Source organism: Ceratotherium simum, chromosome 19 (assembly GCF_057802395.1).
Source record: "Ceratotherium simum simum isolate JZ-2026a chromosome 19, ASM5780239v1, whole genome shotgun sequence".
Classification (NCBI taxonomy): domain Eukaryota; kingdom Metazoa; phylum Chordata; class Mammalia; order Perissodactyla; family Rhinocerotidae; genus Ceratotherium; species Ceratotherium simum.
In genome coordinates, this window is record NC_141918.1 from 39,462,864 (window position 1) to 39,482,963 (window position 20,100).

Here is a 20,100-nt window from a genome sequence, read left to right on the forward strand (position 1 = left end):
ATTTCTAGGTACTTGTCCCAGATTTTCAGTGCATGAGAGTGTCTTCTTTCTTTCTTTCTTTCTTTTTGTCTTTGAGACCTGAAGCCAAAAAAATAAAGTGAATATACTTTAACATCTAGGAAGTTCTGATGAACTGGCACAAGGGAACATATGAAATTCACACATTTAAATCCTTATCAGTAGAAATGAGAAAAATAGTTTGGTGAAAATCTTTTTCTAAATCCTGAAAATAGGACATTTCCTGTAAAATGGCTGTCATATAGTCAGCACAATGACACATTTTATTAGTTTGAATCCTCTCTTGGGCAACATGGTAGAAACATGACTTCATCCAATATGAATATTTTAAGACAATAAAACCTAAACATTAAGCCCTAAGGTATGGGGTTTGTGGGGCTGGATATGTTATGAATAAAATAGCCCTGGGAGGAAAAAAATCTGGAGGGGTGGAGGGGGTGGGGATGTACTAGAAAAGTCTGTTCCAATTGAAAGATACCACTCCCTGGAATTACACTCCTGGTTGGATTTTCAAGTGCCGCCGGGGTGGCTACATGTCCAGGCTGCTGAATTAAAATGGTGCGTGATTGCGTGTGCGTGTGCATTTCCCAAATTATATTCCACTCCCTTCAGCTGGACTGTCAGCTGGACTGCTGTGTCTGTGTTACTGAAGTTTGTCTCTTTTAAGACCCTTCCCTGTTAGCACTTCAGTTTTACTCACCGGAGATGAATTCATAATGTATATCACTTTTAGGAATACGGGAGAATTGCCAATTAGAAGCAGAGGAAAGGAGAGAAGAGAAATTTTCTCTCTCCTGGAATCACCAACCAGGAGCCTCAGGTTTAGCCTCTGACAGCTGGGCCGCGTGAGGGGAGTGTTCTCCCTGTGAATAGCTGGAGGGGAGCCTTAATGAGGAGCTGAAGGCTGGCGGAGGAGTCTCTTTTGGGCAGAGAGAAATAGAAAGAGGGATGAGGTCACCTCCTCATTATGCACTACTGCAATGGGAGCAGTTGGGTAGCGGTGTTTTGTTTTGTTTTAATTTTTTTTACAAACTATCCGCTTCCCTTGAGAAAGACTGGTCTGACTCTTGTAGATTTTTTACTCTCTCATAACATTTGTTGCTTTATATAGTTTGAAAGAAGTATATGCTCAAGAGAGGAAATTTGAAAACCACAGAAGATTTGGGGTGGTGGGGTTGTGAAGATTCAGTTGTCTCATTCAAAGATAACCTTTGTTAATATTTTATTCTTGTAGACTCTGATTTTCTCCTTCCAGAGATTTTAATGTCTAATATTATGATATGTAGATCCTTAATCAAGAAGCAAACTTTTACATGAATGTGTATGTCACTCAAACCAAGCATGGTATGGAAGGAATGTAGAGGGACTCCTGTTCTCCCTATGATACCACCCAGGCTGGGGGAGGGGGCTAGGGGAGGGGACGGGAGGGGGCGGGGGGGGGGGCGGGATACACAACACACTTCCATTCCCTTCCCAACGCTGGGAGAATGGAAGAAAACTCTTCCTCTCTCTCCATCCCTTCTTGCTCCACCCCAAAGGTGAAATAGCTAATTCAACATCCAATAAGGAACTTTACCACTTGGTGGGGTTGTTATAAGAAAACAAAAAGGAGGAAAAACACTATCTTCAGAGTGTTTCATTTCTGCCCGCCTTAGGGATTGGTAAGGATCGTCCCTTGCTGGAAAGACCTCTGAGACGGGGTCCAAGGATTGATGACCATTTCCCCCAGTATATCTGCCTAAGAAAGTTTAGGGTAAGTTAAAACTGCAGTGGGAGATAGGAGGCAACACTGCCTTCTGCAGCCCAGGTCTAACTAATATAGCTGGTGTCTGATCTCCATCTGGATCCTTGAGTCTCTTAGGTGAACCTGTGAAATTGTCAATATTCAATCAATGTGACCTACAAAACTGGCCATTCCACATGGATCAAGCTATTATTTTCCACCAGATAGGATCCAGAGGAGAGAAGTAAGTGATTAGAACCGCAAACATCCAACATTAAAGAAGAAAACGGTACATGTAGCATTTTAGACACAAAAGACAGCCTCTAAATATAGACATTTTATCAGAGTGGAAACATAATGCTATTCTCAGCTTTTCTGAAGATATTTAAGGGCGATAAGTTGAAGATAAAGAACAAGCCATGGTAAGTTTTTAAGTCTTAAGTACAAAATGGGAATACTATGGAGATTTCCTGAAATACCTGTTTTTAATTTGCAGAACAGTTCTCCCACCTTAGTTACCTAGATTCCCTGGTCATCTTCATCCATGTTACAAAGCATATAAGCATGTAAGTCAGAAAACATAAAATACCATGATATGCTAACTTTATGAGGCTCTGGTGTTTGATTTTTTTTATGAATTAAAGAAACTTTTCAAAAGGGGTAAAATCTAAGTTACAAATCTGATCTTTTAGGAGATCCCGCTTTTGTGTAAAGAAGTAGCCTGCTGGTCTTTTCCTGCACGTCTAGGCAAAGCTACTCATTCTTTTTGAAATAAAATGAACTTTGTTTATACTTTGGATTAATTTGGTGAAACATTAAATAACCCAACTCAAAGAAAAAAGTTAACAGTAGCCTAAAATATAATATTTACTTTAAGTGCTATGTGACTGTATACATTTTCTGTTTTGATTAAAACAAACAAAAAACCTCTACCATGTTTATCTGACATCAGTATCACTGCGCTCTTTTTGGAAAGTATAATTTATCTCCAACTGTTATTTTCCAACAGCTATATCTAAATTCAAAATTTCACTAGAAGTTCTATGAGAGTTTGGAGAAAGATATAGATTTGCCCCAAAAGACTTCATTTAATATTTGACAATGAGATAATGAAGCTCTTTGAAATCCCTAGAGATTTTTTTAAGTGGAGGAAGGGTTGAAGACTAAAAAATATGACTGCAAATTTCCTGTGGAAGAAAAGGCAGATGAGAATAGCTAATTTTGAAAACAATGAATAGTGAAAACTGATTTGCCTTCAAAGACATTAATATGCATTTGTAAAGCTACAACAATTAAAGCAACATGATACTGTTGATCATATGGTACATAATATGGCCCTAAGACAGATCTTAATGTATATGAAATACGCTATAGAGAAAATATTACAGACCAACAAGAAAGGGGCAGATTATTCAACAAATGTGATGAGAAAATTGGCTATAATAAGAAATCAAATTCGATATTGACTTTAATTCACCGCAACAAAATAGTCCAGGTGAACTAAAATTTAAAAATTTTAAAAAGGAACCATAAATATTTAAAAGAACATATAGCTGACTACTTGGCCGATTTTGGAATAGAGAAGAAATTTCTAAAAATGAGCTTATAGATAAATAATTAAAACCTGTCTATCTCAAAAAACATAAACAAATTTTTTGATTGAAGTCATAATAGTTCATAACATTGTGAAATTTCAGTTGTACATTTTTATTTGTCGGTCACCATATATATGTGCCCTTTTACTCCTTATGCCCACCCCCAACCCCCTTCCTCTCTGGTAACCACTAATCTGTTCTCTTTGTCCGTGTGTTTGTTTATCTTCCACATATGAGTGAAGTCACGTGGTGTTTGTCTTTCTCTTTCTGGCTTATTTCGCTTAATATAATATCCTCCAGGTCCATCCATGTTGTTGCAAATGAGGTAATTTTTACTTTTTTATAGCTGACTAGTATTCCATTGTATATATATGCCATATCTTCTTTATCCATTCGTCAGTCAATGGGCACTTGGGTTGCTTCCGTGTCTTGGCTATTGTGAATAATGCTGTAGTGAACATAGGGGTGCATAAATCTCTTTGAATTGTTGATTTCAGGTTCTTTGGATAAATACCCAGTAGTGGGATAGCTGGGTCGTATGGTATTTCTGTTTTCAATTTTTTAAGAAATCTCCATACTGTTTTCCATAGTGGCTACACTAGTTTGCATTCCCACCAGCAGTGTATGACGGTTCCCTTTTCGCCACATCCTCTCGAACATTTGTTATTTTTTGTCTTGGTAATTACAGCCATTTTAATGGGTGTAAGGTGATATCTCGTTGTAGTTTTGATTTGCATTTCCCTAATGATTAGTGATGTTGAACATCTTTTCATGTGCCTATTGGCCATCTGTATATCTTCTTTGGAAAAATGTCTGTTCATCTCCTCTGCCCATTTTTTGATCAGGTTGTTTGTTTTTTTGTTTTTGAGTTGTGTGAGTTCTTTATATATTTTGGAGATTAACCCCTTGTCAGATATATGATTTGCAAATATTTTCTCCCAGCTGGTGGGTTGTCTTTTCATTTTATTCCTGGTTTCCTTTGCCTTGCAGATGCTCTTTAGACTGGTGAAGTCCTATTTGTTTTTTTTTTTTTTCTTGGTGAGGAAGATGGGCCCTGAGCTAACATCTATTGCCAACCTTCCTCTTTTTGCTTGAGGAAGATTGTCCCTGAGCTAACATCTGTGCCAATATTCCTCTATTTTGTATGTGGGACGCTGCCACAGCATGGCTTGATGAGTGGTGCATAGATCTGCACCCAGGATCCGAACCCACGAACCCAGGGCCACCAAAGTGAAGCATGCGAACTTAACCACCATGCCACTGGACCGGCCCCTGTTTATTTTTTCTTTTGTTTCTCTTGCCCAAGTAGACATGGTATTCAAAAAGATGTTTCTAAAGCCAAGGTCAAAGAGCATACTGCCTATATTTTCTTCTAGGAGTTTTATGGTTTCAGGTCTTACCTTCAAGTATTTAATCCATTTTGAGTTCATTTTTGTGTATGGTGAAAGATAATGGTCTACTTTCATTATTTTGCTTGTGGCTGTCCAGTTTTCCCAGCACCATTTATTGAAGAGACTTTCCTTTCTACATTATGTGTTCTTGGCTCCTTTGTCAAAGATTAGCTGTCTGTAGTTGTGTGGTTTTGTTTCTGGGCTTTCATATCTGTTCCATTGATCTGTGTGTCTGAGTTTGTAAGAGTACCACGCAGTTTTGATTACTATAGCTTTGTAGTATATTGTAAAGTCAGGGATTGTTATGCCTCTAGCTTTGTTCTTTTTTCTCAGGATTGCTTTAGCTATTTTGGGTCTTTTGTTGCCCTATATGAATTTTAGGATTCTTAGTTCTATTTCTGTGAAGAATGTCATAGGGATTCTGATTGGGACTGCATTGAATCTGTAGATTGCTTTAGGTAGTATGGACATTTTAACTATATTTATTTTTCCAATCCATGTGCATGGAATATCATTCCATTTCTTTATGTCATCATTGATTTCACTCAATAATGTCTTATAGTTTTCAATGTGTAGGTCTTTCATTTCCTTGGTTAAGTTTATTCCTAGATATTTTATTCTTTTTGTTGCGATTGTAAAGGAGATTGTATTCTTGTTTTCTTTCTGTTAGTTCGTTATTAGAATATAGAAATGCAACTGATTTTTGTAAGTTGATTTTGTACCCTGCAACATTGCTGTAGCTGTTGATTATTTCTAATAGTTTTCTGATGGATTCTGTAGAGTTTTCTATATATAGAATCATGTTGTCAGCAAACAGCAAGAGTTTCACTTTTTCCTTGCCAATTTGGATACCTTTTATTTCTTTTTCTTGCCTAATTGCCCTGGCCAAAACCTCCAGTACTATGTTGAATGAGAGTGGAAAGAGTGGGCACCCTCGTCTTATTCCTGTTCTCAGATGGATGGCTTTCAGTTTTTCCCCATTGAGTATGATGTTGGCTGTGGGTTTGTCATATATGACCTTAATTATGTGGAGGTACTTTCCTTCTATGCCCATTTTATTGAGAGTTTTTATCATAAATGGATGTCAGATCTTGTCAAATGCTTTATCTGCATCTATTGAGATGATCCTGTGGGTTTTATTCCTCATTTTGTTAATTTGGTGTATCACATTGATTGATTTGTGGATTTCGAGCCATCCCTGTGTCCCTGGTATAAATCCCACTTGATCACGGTGTACGATCCTTTGTGTGTGTGTGTGTCTGTGTGTGTGTGTGTGTGTGTGTGTGAGGAAGATCAGCCCTGAGCTAACATCCATGTCAATCCTCCTCTTTTTGCTGAGGAAGATTGGCCCCGGTCTAACATCTGTGCCTATCTTCCTCCACTTTATATGGGACACCGCCACAGCATGGCCTGACAAACAGTGCATCGGTGCACACCCGGGATCTGAACCCGGGCCGCCAGCAGTGGAGCACGCGCACTTAACCGCTGTGCCACAGGGCCGGACCCCTATGATCCTTTTAACGTATTGCCATATTTGGTTTGCCAATATTTTGTTGAGGATTTTTCATCTATGTTCATCAGCAATATTGGCCTATAATTTTCCGTCTTTGTGTTGTTCCTGTCTGGCTTTGGGATCAGGGTGATGTTGGCCGCATAGAATGAGTTAGAAAATGTTCCATCTCCTTCGATTTCTTGGAATAGTTTGAGAAGGATAGGTAGTAAATCTTCTTTGAATGTTTGGTAGAATTCTCCTGAGAAGCCATCTGGTCCTGGATTTTTATTTTTTGTTAGGTTTTTTTATTACTGTTTCAATCTCTTTACTTGTGATTGACCTATTCAGATTCTCTATTTCTTCTTGATTCAGTTTTGGGAGGTTTTATGAGTCTAAGAAGTTATCCATTTCTTCTAGATTGTCCAATTTGTTGGCATGTAGTTTTTGATAGTATTCTCTTATAATCCTTTGTATTTCTGTGGTGTCTGTCGTAGTTTCTCCTCTTTCATTTCTAATTTTATTTATTTGAGCCTTCTCTCTTTTTTTCCTAGTGAGTCTGGCTAAGGGTTTGTCAATTTTTTTAATCTTCTCACAGAACCAGCTCTTAGTTTCATTGATCCTTTCTACTTTTTTTTGGTTTCAATTTCATTTATTTCTGCTCTAATTTTTAATATTTCCCTCCTTCTGCTGACTTTGGGCATTGTTTCTTCTTCTTTTGCGAATTCTGTTAGGTAGAGTTTAAGACTGCTTATTTGAGATTTTTCTTGTTTGTTAAGGTGGGCTGGTATTGCTATGAAATTCCCTCTTAGGACCACTTTTGCTGCATCCCATATGAGTTGGTATGGTGCATTTTCATTTTCATTTGTCTCCAGATATTTCTTATTTCTTCTTTAATTTCGTCATTGATCCATTGGTTATTCAGTTGCATGTTGTTTAGTCTTCACGTATTTCTCACTTTCCCAGCTTTTTTCTTGTAGTTGATTTCTAGTTTCATAGTATTATATTTGGGAAGGATGCTTGATGTGCTTTCAGTCTTCTTAAATTTATGGACATTTGCCTTGTTTCCCAACATATGGTCTATCTTTGAGAATGTTCCGTGTGCACTTGAGAAGAATGTGTATTCTGCTTTTTTTGGATGAAGTGTTCTGTATATATCTGTTAAGTCCATCTGGCCTAGTTTTTCATTTAAGTCCACTATTTCCTTGTTGACTTTCCGTCTGGATGATCTGTGCATTGATGTAAGTGGGGTGTTGAGGTCCCCTACTATTATTGTGTTGCTGTTAATTTCTGCTTTTTGGTCTGTTAATAGTTGCTTTATGTACTTTGGTTCTCCTATGTTAGGTTCATATATATTTATAAGTGTTATGTCCTCTTGATGGAATGTCCTTTTTATCATTATATACTGCCCCTCTTTGTCTCTCATTGCCTTTTTTATCTTGAAGTCTGCTTTGTCTGATATAAGTATAGCAATGCCTGCTTTCTTTTATCTGCCATTTGCTTGGAGTATCATCTTTCATCCCTTCTCTCTGACCTTATGTTTATATTTAGAGCTGAGATGTGTTTCCTGGAGGCAGTGTATTTTGGGGTCTTGTTTTTTAATCCATCTCTCCCTCTTTGTCTTTTGATTGGAGAATTCAATCCATTTACATTTAGAGTGATTATTGATAAATGAGGGCTTAATTCTGCCATTTTATCACTTGTTTTCCAGTAGTTCTTTATTTCCCTTGTTTGTCATCCTGTGTATTTCTGACCGCCAGTTCAGTTTGGTGTTTCTCTGTGATGGTTTTCTCAGTTTTCTCTTTATGCTCATTTGTGTCTCTGTTCTGATTTTTTGTTTGGTTGTTACCATGAGGTTTGTATAAAAGATCTCATAGATGAGATAGTGCATTTTCTGATAGTCTCTTACTTCCTTAGCCTAAGCAGTTTCCATCCCTTTCCTCTTCCCTGTCTAAGTTATTGCTGTCACAATTTATTTCCTTTTGTGTTGTGAGTTCATAATTAAAATGAAGTGATTATAGTGATTTTTGATATTTTCCTTCCCTTTATCTTTAATGTTTTAAATATTTGCTAACCTGTTCTGATAGAGAGCTGCAATTTTCTGATTTTGTCTGTCTATTTATCTCCTTTCTCAAGGCTTTGTAAACCCTTTCCTTTTTTTTTTCAGATATGAGGGCCTTCTATATCATTTTTTGTAGGGGGATCTTGTGGTGATGAACTCCCTCAGCTTTTGTTTATCTGGGAAAGTTTTTATTTCTCCATGGTATCTAAAGGATAGTTTCACTGGATAGCATATTCTTGGCTGAAAGTTTTTGTCTTTCAGAATTTTGAATATATCATTCCACTCTCTTCTAGCCTGTAATGTTTCTGCTGAGAAATCCACTGAAAGCCTGATCATGGTTTCTTTATAGATTATTTTCTTCTGCCTTTCTGCCTTTAATATTTTTTCTTTGTCATTGACTTTTGCCAGTTTTACTAATATATACTTTGGAGAAGGTCTTTTTACATTGATGTAGTTACGAGTTCTATTATCTTCATTTACATGTAATTCCAGCTCCTTCCCCAGGTTAGGGAAGTTCTCAGCTATTATTTCTTTGAACAAGCTCTCTGCTCCTTTGTCCCTCTCTTCTCTTTCTGGAATACCTATAATCCTTGTGTTGCATTTCTTAATTGAGTCGGATATTTCTCAGAAAATTTCTTCATTTCTTTTTAGTCTTAGTTTTCTCTCCTCCTCCATCTGCGGTATTTCTATATTTCTGTCCTCTAAGTTACTGATTCTGCCCTTCATAATATCAGCTCTATTTTTTAAGGACTCCAGATTTTCCTTTATCTCATTCATTGTGTTTTTCATCTCCAACATTTCAGATTGGTTTTTTAAATATAGTTTCAATCTCTTTTGTGAATAATTCCCTCTGTTCATTAATTTTATTCCTGAGGTCATTAAACTGTCTTTCTGAGTTTTCTTATAACTCATTGAGTTTTTTATGATAACTATTTTGAATTCTCTGTCATTTAGACTGCAAATTTCTGTGACTTCAGGACTTATTTCTGGGTGCTTTTCATTTTCCTTCTGGAGTGGAGTGTTAATATACCTCTTCATGCTCTTCAGTGGGGTGGACTTGTGCCATCACCTAGTGGTAGTATCAGGTCACAGAGTCCACCTGCCACCACTAGGGGTGCAGGAGCTGTGTATTCTGAGCCCTCTGCAACCCCTGGCAGATGTGCCTGTCTGTCGGAAGTTCTGCTGACAGGACCCATCTGTGCTCTGGTGGGGGTCCCCTTGTTCTGGCCAACCGACCGAGCTGGTGGGCCAGGCAGGACGGGGGTAGGGGTGCTTTCTTTTGCACGCATGATCCCATGCATCCCCACTCTGCACTAACTGTCTGCCAGCGTGGGCTGCTCCACTTGGTGTGGGCGCCCCCATGATTGCTTAGCTGCTTCGGTGTGGAGCATTCCCGCAGGCTGGGAGGCAACCCTGAGAGTGCAAGCATTCTTGTGGAGGGCTGCCCTTTTTCCCTTCTCCTCTCAGTGTTGCACGCTGGCTGGGTCCCCTACCCTAGATCACTGCCACTCAGCAAGGGAGAGGAGATCTCCTTACTTCCTTCCACTGCCTCCCAGAGGTCCAGCCCTCCCACCTTCAGACATATGTCTGTGTGGATCTCTCAGACTTCTGTTGTATTGTGTGAATGTCCTCTGTCGGTTTATGAATGTCCTCTTCATTGTATCTTAGTAGGGAGAGACTAAGGGAAGAGCTCACTCTGCCATGATGCTGACGTCACTCTCCCATAAACAAAATTTTTAAAAAGCAAACTATAAAAATATTTTCAACAAATATGACAAAAGTCTAATATCTTTCATATATAAAGAGATTTTATGTATTAGTTATAATATTAATACTTCAATAGAAGGAAATGAACCTAGAGTGTGCATGAATAGATATTTCCCAAAAGAAATACAGATAATCAATAGAAAATGTAGATTTAAAAAATTTGCTTCATCATTATCACATAAATTTGAACAATAGTGAAATTTAATTTTGGATATAAATTGGAAAATTTTTAAAAGGTAATGCACAAATTGGTAGGAGTACACTAATATTGGAGTATTCATACTCTGAAACTGGACAAGTAAATAGCCACTAACTTCCTGGAAAAAAAATTTGACAGCATGCATCAAGAGTTTTTAAAAATGTATTCTCTTTAACCCTGTAATTTCAGGCTAGGAATCTATCCTAAGGAAATATTCAGAGATATAGGCAGAGATTTATGTACAAGTATATTTTTTGAAGTATCATTTATGATTAAGAAGAAATGAGAACAAATAAAATGTTCAAAAATAGAAAAATGATTAAAAACAGTACTTTATAAAAAATGTTGACAAATTCTCAACTTAAAAATAACAAAGGATTTGAATAGACATTTTTTCAAAGCAGACTTAGAAATGGCCAATAAAATTATTAAAAGATGCTCAATATCATTAGTCATTAGAGAAATGCAAACCAAAATCATAATGAGATACCACTTTATACCCACTAAGATGTCTAACATCAAAAAGACAGATAATAACAAATGTTGACAAGGATATGGAGAAATTAGAACCCTGGTACATTGCTAGTGGGATTGTAAAATGGTGCAGCCATTTTGGAAAATAGTTTGGCAGTTCCTCAAAATGTTAAACGTAGAGTTATTATATGACCCAGCAATTCTACTTCTCGGTATCTACCCAAAAGAAATGAAACCATATGTTCCCCACAAAAGCTTGTTTGCAAATGTTCATTGCAGTATTATTCATAATAGCCAAAAAGTAGAAACAACCCAAAGGTACATTAACTGAGAAATAGAGAAGTAAAATGTGGTATATCCACACAATGAAATATCATTCAGGAATAAAAAGAAATGAGGTATTGTTTCATGCTACAACATGGGTGAACCATGAAAACATTATGCTAAGTGAAAGAAGCCAGTCACAAAAGGCCATATATTGTATGATTCCATTTATGTGAAATATCCAGAATAGGCAAATCCACAGAGACAGAAGGTAGATTAGTGATGACCACAAGCTGTGGGTAGGGAGGAATGCAGAGTGACTGCTACTGGGTATGGGGTTTCTTTTTGGGGGAGGGAAAGTGTTCTGAAATTAGATAGTGGTGATGACTGTGCAGTTCTATGAAACACGAAGAACCACTTCATTGTACATTGAAAGGGTGAATTTTATGGTATATGAATTATATCTCAAAAAAATTGAGCATGATAAAAGCATTTACATTACAGGTTTAGGATTTAAAACATATTTTTAAGGGCCTGGCCCTGTGGCCGAGTGGTTAAGTGGCCACAGGGCCAGGTGGTTCCCTGCGTTCCACTTCAGCAGCCTGAGTTTGCGGGTACGTATCCCAGGCGCAGACCTACTCCACTCACCAGCCATGCTGTGGAGGTGTCCCACATGCAACAAAATAGAGGAGGATTGGCACAGATGTTGGCTCAGGGCTAATCTTCCTCAAGCAAAAAAAGAGGAAGATTGGCAATGGATGTTAGCTTGGGGCAAATCTTCCTCAGCAAAAAAAAAAAAAAAAATACATTTTTTAAAAACTGGAGGTAACTATCCACTGTGTAAGCTTATTTTTAATGTGTGATCTCTATTTCTTTGTCCTCAAATTGGAAGGAAATACATCAAAATCTTAGCAGTAGTTATTTCACATTGCTGTGATGATGGATGATTTTTATTTTCTTCCTTAAATGTTTCTGTACTTTTTAAATTTCCTACAAAGAAAATGTGTTGAATAATAAGCATGGATGTGTGCATACGAACATATGCATATATATCTAAAGAGTGTTGTTTTGAATAAAGGAGTTTCTGTATGCTGATGAATTGTCAAATCCAAGAACAAATGTAGGAGATATTGGGTCATTTTGCAGTAAGCACATTTTTATGGACTAAGTCGAATAAAACTGAATTCCTTCATCACCCTGTACCAGGGGATGCCTCTGGTCTAGATATTTTGCTGGCAATACCAATGCCGTAAAGGTGAGAGAGCCAGCGAGAGAGAGGATGCAGTGATCCAATGGCCAGGATGATATTCCAGGATATGTGATTATGGTATCCCACCACAGGTGAGGTCGTTGGGCTTTGGGTGATTCTGAGATATGTTATTGGGACAGGATTTATATTATTTTCCTTATTTAATCAGTTTGCATCACTTTTGAGAGTCATGTAGCACAACTGCACTTAACTATCACAGCCTTATAATTCCATGATGGTGATTGTGCAATGAAATTCTGTGTAAGTCAAAAATGTTGGATCATCCTAATCATCCAAGTGCCAGTTGGCCTCAACCAGCCAAGTTGACGTAGTGACTCTCAGAGTTCTACCATTTAAGTTGTACTCACAAAGACATTACAGACACAAGTCAACTCAATATACTCCCAGATAAAGGCGTAGAATCACATCCACCAAAGTTGAAGGGATGAAATTCATATTTGGTTCAGGAAATAAAGTTAGTGGAACGGCAGGTGAGGAAGTCGTGGGAGCAGCGGAATTCCAGAAAGGGTAAGGCAGGGGAAAGTTCATCCTTTCCCTCAGCTAGCATTTCTTGGGCATCTACTGCTGAATCCCGGGTTGTGAGAGGCAGTGGAGGAACGTACAGAGGAACGGGACACCTTCTCTTTCCGCAAGAGACTCATAATCCTGTAAGGAGATACCACCTTCATTCACTTACTAAATTTTTGTTGCGAGGCCACTTTCTATGGGCAGCCAGGCTCTGTGATAGGGCAGGTAAAACCGGCCCTGCACTCTGCGGGCTTACAGTCTAAGGAAGAGGCACAAATCGTGACAGCGGCCAAGAGTGCCTGGTGCGCCGCGGGCTGCTGGGGGCGCGCAGAGCCAGCGTGTTGACATCAAAGTGCACAGAAATCGTTTATAGTAGACGTCCCTCGCGACTAAGCACTAAAATAAATGCTCTCCCCCAACCCTCGGTTGGGGTTTGGGGGGTGGGTAGAGCAGCCCGCCGTAGGTGGGCGGGCATGGGGCCGCTGGGCGCGCAGGCGCTGTCGGCGCGGGTTCGGGGCGGGCTGGGCCCCGGGTGCCGGGCGGGCTGTGCTTCCCGCGCGGAGAGAGCGATTCGGGACAGAGCGGGAGGGGCATCGGCAGGAAAAAAGCCGGGGAAACAGAAGGCGGCAAACCCCCGCGGGCGGTGGGAACTTTCACCTGTAGCCTCCCCGGGGCCGTGGCAGCCGGCACACCCCCACCCCCGGACAGGAGTGAGGCAGGAGCATCGCTGATCCACCCGACTTCCTCTCTCTACTTCCCCTGCCCTCCTATCCCACCCCCTGGGGCCGGGTGTTCAGCTCCAGCGTTTGGCCTTCCCCTTAGAAGGCTCTGGTAGGGTTTCTCAGGGGAGGTCCTCAGCATGCAGCTGCTCCAGGGCCTGTGCCTTACCCTGCATCGCAGACTTAAGAGATGTGAACTCATGTGGACCAAAAGCTTGGAAAACATTCTGCAAAACCAGGCTGCAACAGGGGAAATCCACCAACTATAAGGAGGCTCGGCAGTCAGCGAAAGCAGATTTCACTGATACACAATGAATATTTCATCTCCATGAGACTGTCCACTACCAGGAGAGCGTAGTGACCATGTTAGGGTAGCGGAGGGACTTATGAGCGAGCAGACTTGCAGAAGGCAGAGGGAGGTGGTCTGGGTAGTGTTGGCAAATGGAGGCAGCATAGAAAGGGAGGGAGGGTTGCGAGCTCGCCTGTGTAGGAGAGTGCAGGGAAATCACGCTAATCAAGTGTGATCAAAGAGTGCAGGGAAAGATCGGGTGGTAAGAGTGGCTAAAGCTGAAAAGAAGGAGAAAGAGAGCAAAAAGTTAAATGATGCTGCGATCCTCCAATACATACCTAAAAAAGTTAATGTTATTTGATGTCGACTGTCGACCTAAAAGCAATGTCAACATAGACTTTTTTTAATTATTTAAATAACTTCTGAAAGCTGCACTTGAACTCTGAGCTAGGAGTCCAGAGACTATTTTAGCCCCGCCCCTGACACTAACTTGCTGTACTCTGGGACCCTCAGTTTCTTTATCTATAAAATGAGTATAGTCATAACTCCCATAAAGGGCTGTTATGAAGATTAAGTAAAAATAACATAAGTATTTTGCAGACTATAAATGTAAACTTAATGCAACCTGCTGTAAATGTTATTTAAAACTACTAAGTTCCGGGCTGGCCCAGTGGCATAGTGGTTAAGTTTGAGTGCTCCACTTCCACAGCCAGAGGTTCACAGGTTCGCATGTTCCAGGATCTCAGGCCCGGACCTACCCATGGCTCATCAAGCCATGCTGTGGTGGCGTCCCACATTTAAAGTAGAAGAAGATGGGCACAGATGTTAGCTCAGGGCCAGTCTTCCTCAACCAAAAAAACAATGACAACAACAACAAAAAAAACTACCAAGTTCATATAATAATCCTGGCGCTATTGCCATGACTTCAGAGAATTTGCCCCAGCCAAAACCTGGTGTGCCTCAGTGCCTCCATCCATAAAATCACATAACTTCGGATCCTAGGCCTCTCTGGCAGGTATCGCCTGAGGGTTAATGACATAGAAGAGTAAAATTAGTTTAAATCTTCAGGGGGAGGAGATGCTATGTAAATCTAAGGGGTAATGAACCCTTTTCTTTCCAAAGTATTCTTAATGATCTTTGAGATTTTTCAGAGCGTAAGATGATTATTAAATAGTATTCATTTGTTTATCTTCTGGTATTGATATTTTATAATTTCCTTTTGGATCTAGAAATGTATGCAAAGAAAGGTAAATCTATACCAAACAGGTTAATGACAGAATCAGGTTTTTTGGTTTTTTGTTTTTTAACAGTCCCAGCGTGGGCATCTATTATAATTCCTCTTTCTTTTATTACTCTAACAACCACTTTGTTAGGGAGTTAAGCTACCAGAAAACTATTGGAAAATCGTTTTGTCAGTATGTTTTATGCTTTATGAAAGCAGGGGAAAGGCTGGAGCCAAAAATCACTGAGAAATAATAGCCTGTTTATTAATAGCAGCTCCCGAATGGTTTCTTTTCTGTAGTTACAGATACTGTGGTGAGACCTCCACCTGTAGCAATTCTGTCATTGATCGTCATTAAAATATTGTTGAAAAAAATCATGACAGAACTACCGCTGATCCTAACAATTTGAGCGACTTTGAGTGCATCACTTCACCTCTTGAAACTTCTGAGTCCTCAGCTTTTAAACAAAGCGGTCTCGGCAATTCTAAACTGGGGAAATGCTGCCCCTGAGGGGTACTTGTAAACGTGTAGGAGCAATTTTTTTAGTGATCAGGACCCAGCGATGCTAAATGCCCTGCAGAGAGCATGAGGCCATCCTCCAAAATGAAGAATTGTCCCACCCCAAATGCCAGGAGCAGCCTCGATTATCTCTAATGTCCCTTCTGACAGTCAGTGATGCCAAGTGGCTGTCCATACGTTGATTCATTCGGCCACCCATTACTGAATCCCTGCCATATGCTGGGCACCAAGCTACCCAGCTGAAATGTCCCAGAAACCCTGGCTTGCATTGTATCCTTCTTTTCCCTTCTCTTCTTTCTAAAAGTCTTCCCTACCCACTGGACCACCTGACACTCACGAATAAAGATTTTTTGACTCATAAAGTGCTTGGAGGTTTCTGATGACACTGAGAAACAACAAGGCTCACTTCAGCCCTCCCCAGAGATTGGATGATGGCCTGGTTTACTTTAAACTCCTCCCTCAGGAATGGAGACCTTCAGCTCCAGTGACCGAGGGCTTCCAGCCAGCTAATGAAATCCCAATTGTGGATCATGTGGCTACATATTTCAACTGTTGATTCAATCATTTCTCATTTTTAAAACAAAACACCAACTGTTTTATGCCCAGTCAACAGTTTTCACTGGCAAACTGAAATTTCCTATTATACTTAATTGACATTTGAGGCCAGTTGTAAAACCTGCCTCAGAGCCTTTTACCACATCAAGTAGGATCATTAACTTGCTAATTAACTGTGCAGGGGGTGACCGTGTGCTGTAGTACAGTCCTCCCAGCCACCACCCCTGTACATAGCCCGTCCAGGAGTGCTGTGACCTCTGGGCTCAGCCATCACCGTGTTTCTCAACGTTCAGATGGCCCTTCATTACCTTATCAGCTCACAGCAACCCCGGGCACAGCTTACTATGCTGGTTGCTTGTTCCATTTTGCAAAGGAGAAGACTGATGCACAGAGAAGCATGAGGGTCTGCCCAGGTACAAAAAGCTCTCCGGATAGAGGGTATTCTGAGTGCTGGTTACAGTGCTAAAAAGCCACTCTGACGGTCCGGCATGCTTTGTGAATATATAAACACTTTTGAGCGTTTAATGAATCTTGGAGACTCCATTTTGATGTTAATAGTATTAAAAATCCTTATATGTATTTGTTAAATAACTATTATTGGATACTTCTCATGAGCCCAGCAGGGTTCTGGGTACTGGGAATATATTCCTGATCTCATGGACCTCCAGACAAGTGGAGAAGTCAGACATTGTGCCAATAATTCCATATTAATTCAGTATTATTGCAATTGACACTACAAAGGAGAAGTACAGGATGCAAGGAAAGTGTTGAACAGGACCTGACCTAGCCTGGGGACCCTAGAGGCTTTCTTTCAGAGGCAGTATATAAGTGCAGGCCTGAAGAAAAAGGAGGAGGCAGGAAGTTCAAGAATGAAGGTGGAGGATTCTAGAAGGAGGGAGATGCGTGAGTGAACACCCTGAGGCAGGCAAGAAGGGCTTGTTCCGAGTAGGAGAGGGTGCTAGCTCAATCTAGGTCGCAAAAGTGGGAGAGGGTGGCGTGAGTAGATTTGACAGATGTTCAGAAGATGGAATTGGCAGAACTTGGTGATCAAGAGGATGTAGACAGAAGAGTGAAGGAGTATTAGGGATCACTGCCCTGTATCTGGCTACTGGGTGGTAGGGCCCCTTGTTTAGGATTCTAGCAGAGGATCTGTACTGGACAATGGGACAAGATCACCAGCTTCTCATTTGGTATGTAGAGTTTGAAGTCCTGTGGGGCATCAGTTTGACTAGTGGAGACCCTGCCTCGCATGGGGTACCCGCATTGCATCTTACTGGGGTGTGGTGGAGACAACCAGTTCTATGGAGCCCAGAGTGTGTGTTTGGAAGCAGGGTTATATTATAGACTGGCATTGAGACCCTCATAATTTACAAAATGCTTTCATGTGTATTATCTCTAAGCTTCACAATGATCTTTGGGGAAAGTCAGTGGGAGTTATTATCTTCATTCTACTAACAGGAAATTGAGGCTTCCTGAGTTTGTGATTTGCCCAAGGTCACACTGCCGTGAGTGAGGATCTAGTACTCAAATTCAGATCTTCTGGCTCTTGGCACAGGGGTCTTCTCATTTACCACTTTATCTCGCTACCTGACTGGGGCAAACTCTCCACCAACTCTTGGAGCTTCCGTATCAGATGGAATCTCACTATTTGTACAAAATATATAAGAAATGAAACCAAAGGTATTTTTTTCTATACTCTGTTCATACTCCTGTCTGTCTCTCTCTCTCTTTTTTTTTTTTTTTTTTCTCTTTTTTACAAGAGTATTTTAAAACTATTTGTAAAGTTTTGGGACTAAAATTTGTATTTATATTTAAAGCAGTTTTTTTCTTTTAAGCGTGAAATTTCAAGGACAAATTACAGTAACTTTTACTGGTTGTGGGGAGACAGTTGTCTGGGAGAAATTAAGTTCAACTTTTGTCTAAATTCTAATAAATTATAAAACATTGTTAGACCTCTGCCCCGTCACCTCCCACTCTCAGATCTACTCCTAAAGTAGCAGGACCATCTAAAATGGCTCAATGTATTCTCCCCACATGTGAGGTGTTCCCGTGGGGTTGGCCCTGGGCGCTGAGGAAGACAGGAGGCTGAGCTGCCCTGACACAGTAGGAGCAAGAAAATCTCCACCACCAGCCTGTCTTATCCATTGGCCTTCTCCCCTTTTCCTCGGGGCTTGGGGATGCTTAAATAAGGTTAATTTGTGTTTGTTTCAGAGTCTGCTTTAATTGCATCAGTTCTGGGGCTACACAAAAACTTAGATTCAGGGGAAATACCCTTTCTACAGAGCTAAGTTATTTTTCTCCACTGCATGAAAGGCTTCCCTCTGAACCTCCCGGTATTGTTTACCTCCCTCCCTCCCAATAGCTCCTGGACTGTTTTGTGATCCCAGTCGTCATTTTGCTTTCCTGGTTCTTCCTGCTGATCCGGTACAAGGCTGTGCATTTCATCGGCATCGTTGTCTGCATCCTGGGAATGGGCTGCATGGCGGGAGCAGATGTGCTTGTGGGAAGGCATCAGGGAGCAGGTGAGTCTCCGGGTGTTCACCAGGTTACTTGCCTCTGTGGGTGAGGCCAAGGCAAGACGTGGAACATTCATGGTTGGGTGGAAACAAGGAAGCTGGTCTTCCCAGGGTCTATGTCTTACTCATGTTTTTTCCCCCACACCTAGGACAGTGGCACGTAGGAGGGGCTTAATACATGTTTCTTGAGTGAATGAAGGAAGCAAAATACAGGTTTTATGCCCTTTTTACATGAATTTGGAAACATTCAGACAGTGTTTAAAGCTGAGAATGAGGACCCACTTGCAGTATGTTTTGGAGGCCAGAGCTGCCTGGCCAGGACCAGCTGGTTAGAGATGGTGTCAATGGGTCAATCCATTCCTGAGTCACAGGGGCCTTCCCCACCCCCAGCCCCCCAACTCTTTCTCTCCCGAGTCAGGGAAAGACTGACCTTTCAAACTATTGGGTGACGGCTGGTACATAGGCCTAAGAGTGGGTATTTAAATTTGAAGACTAGATTAGGAATACTCGATATTTTTATGAGGGAGAGCTAAGTGCAGTCTCCTCATACAGGGATTTTTGTTTGCTTACCCGTTTTGTGGGGAGAAGTGTCAATCACAGCCAGTAGAACCACAAAGTAAAGCTTCAAGATTTACTCATCAAATTGCTATGAATCTGCTAGGAGGCCTGATCCGGGATGGTTTCCAGAGGACCCTGTTTCAAGCATTGCAATTCTTTAGAATGTGCCCAAATCCTTGTGCTACAGAAAGTTTTGGGGGGCAGAAAAAAATGAACCCCTTTGGGGTCGGCCTGGTGGCACAAGCATTTGAGTGCACGAGCTCCCCTGCAGCGGCCTGGGGTTCGCCAGTTCGGATCCTGGGCGCCCACCGACGCACCGCTTGTCAGGCCATGCTGTGGCGGCGTCCCATATAAAGTGGATGAGGATGGGCATGGATGTTAGCCCAGGGCCAGTCTTCCTCAGCAAAAAGAGGAGGATTGGCAGATGTTAGCTCAGGGCCGATCTTCCTCACACACACACACAAAAAAATGACCCCCTTTGTTAACATCAGGAATGGAATCGAAAGTATCTATTTTTCTATAATTCTTGGAATTGATCTTTCTTCTAGGGAATTAGATGAGTCAAAATTGGGGCATTTCTCTTTATGAGGCTAGGTCATAGGAAGTACCTGAAATGAATGTCATTTATGTTTTTAAGTTGCATCATAGAACATTATAGCTGAAAGGGACTTTGTTCAGCAGTTTTGTATTTGGCACACAAGAATGCTGAGATTTGGGAAGCCAAGTGAGTTGTCCGAGGTCCCAGAGCTGAGAGAGCAGGCACTAGAACACATGGCTTCCGACCTCTGGGGCAGGCTTCCTTCCCTCTCCCATGTTGCTGGGAGCTGAAGATATAACACAAAGCAATAGAGAGACAGCCTCAGCCCTCACGAACCAGTGCCTACACAACATAATCAGTCCCCACCTCAACAGATGGACTAAAAATACATACACCTGCTTTTCCTAAATTCTCGTCTATGAAA

General features: G+C 40.8%; 1 protein-coding gene across 2 annotated transcripts in view; it reads left to right on the forward strand.

Annotated features, from left to right (window-relative positions):
• The window catches only part of SLC35F1 (solute carrier family 35 member F1), a 385,894-nt gene that overhangs the window by 317,191 nt on the left and 48,603 nt on the right, over positions 1–20,100 (forward strand). For both annotated transcript variants that reach the window (XM_004422261.3, XM_087444034.1), the window contains exon 4: positions 18,427–18,586. In XM_004422261.3, coding sequence (XP_004422318.1) covers positions 18,427–18,586 — 160 coding nt within the window. The remainder of the gene's footprint in view (positions 1–18,426; positions 18,587–20,100) is intronic.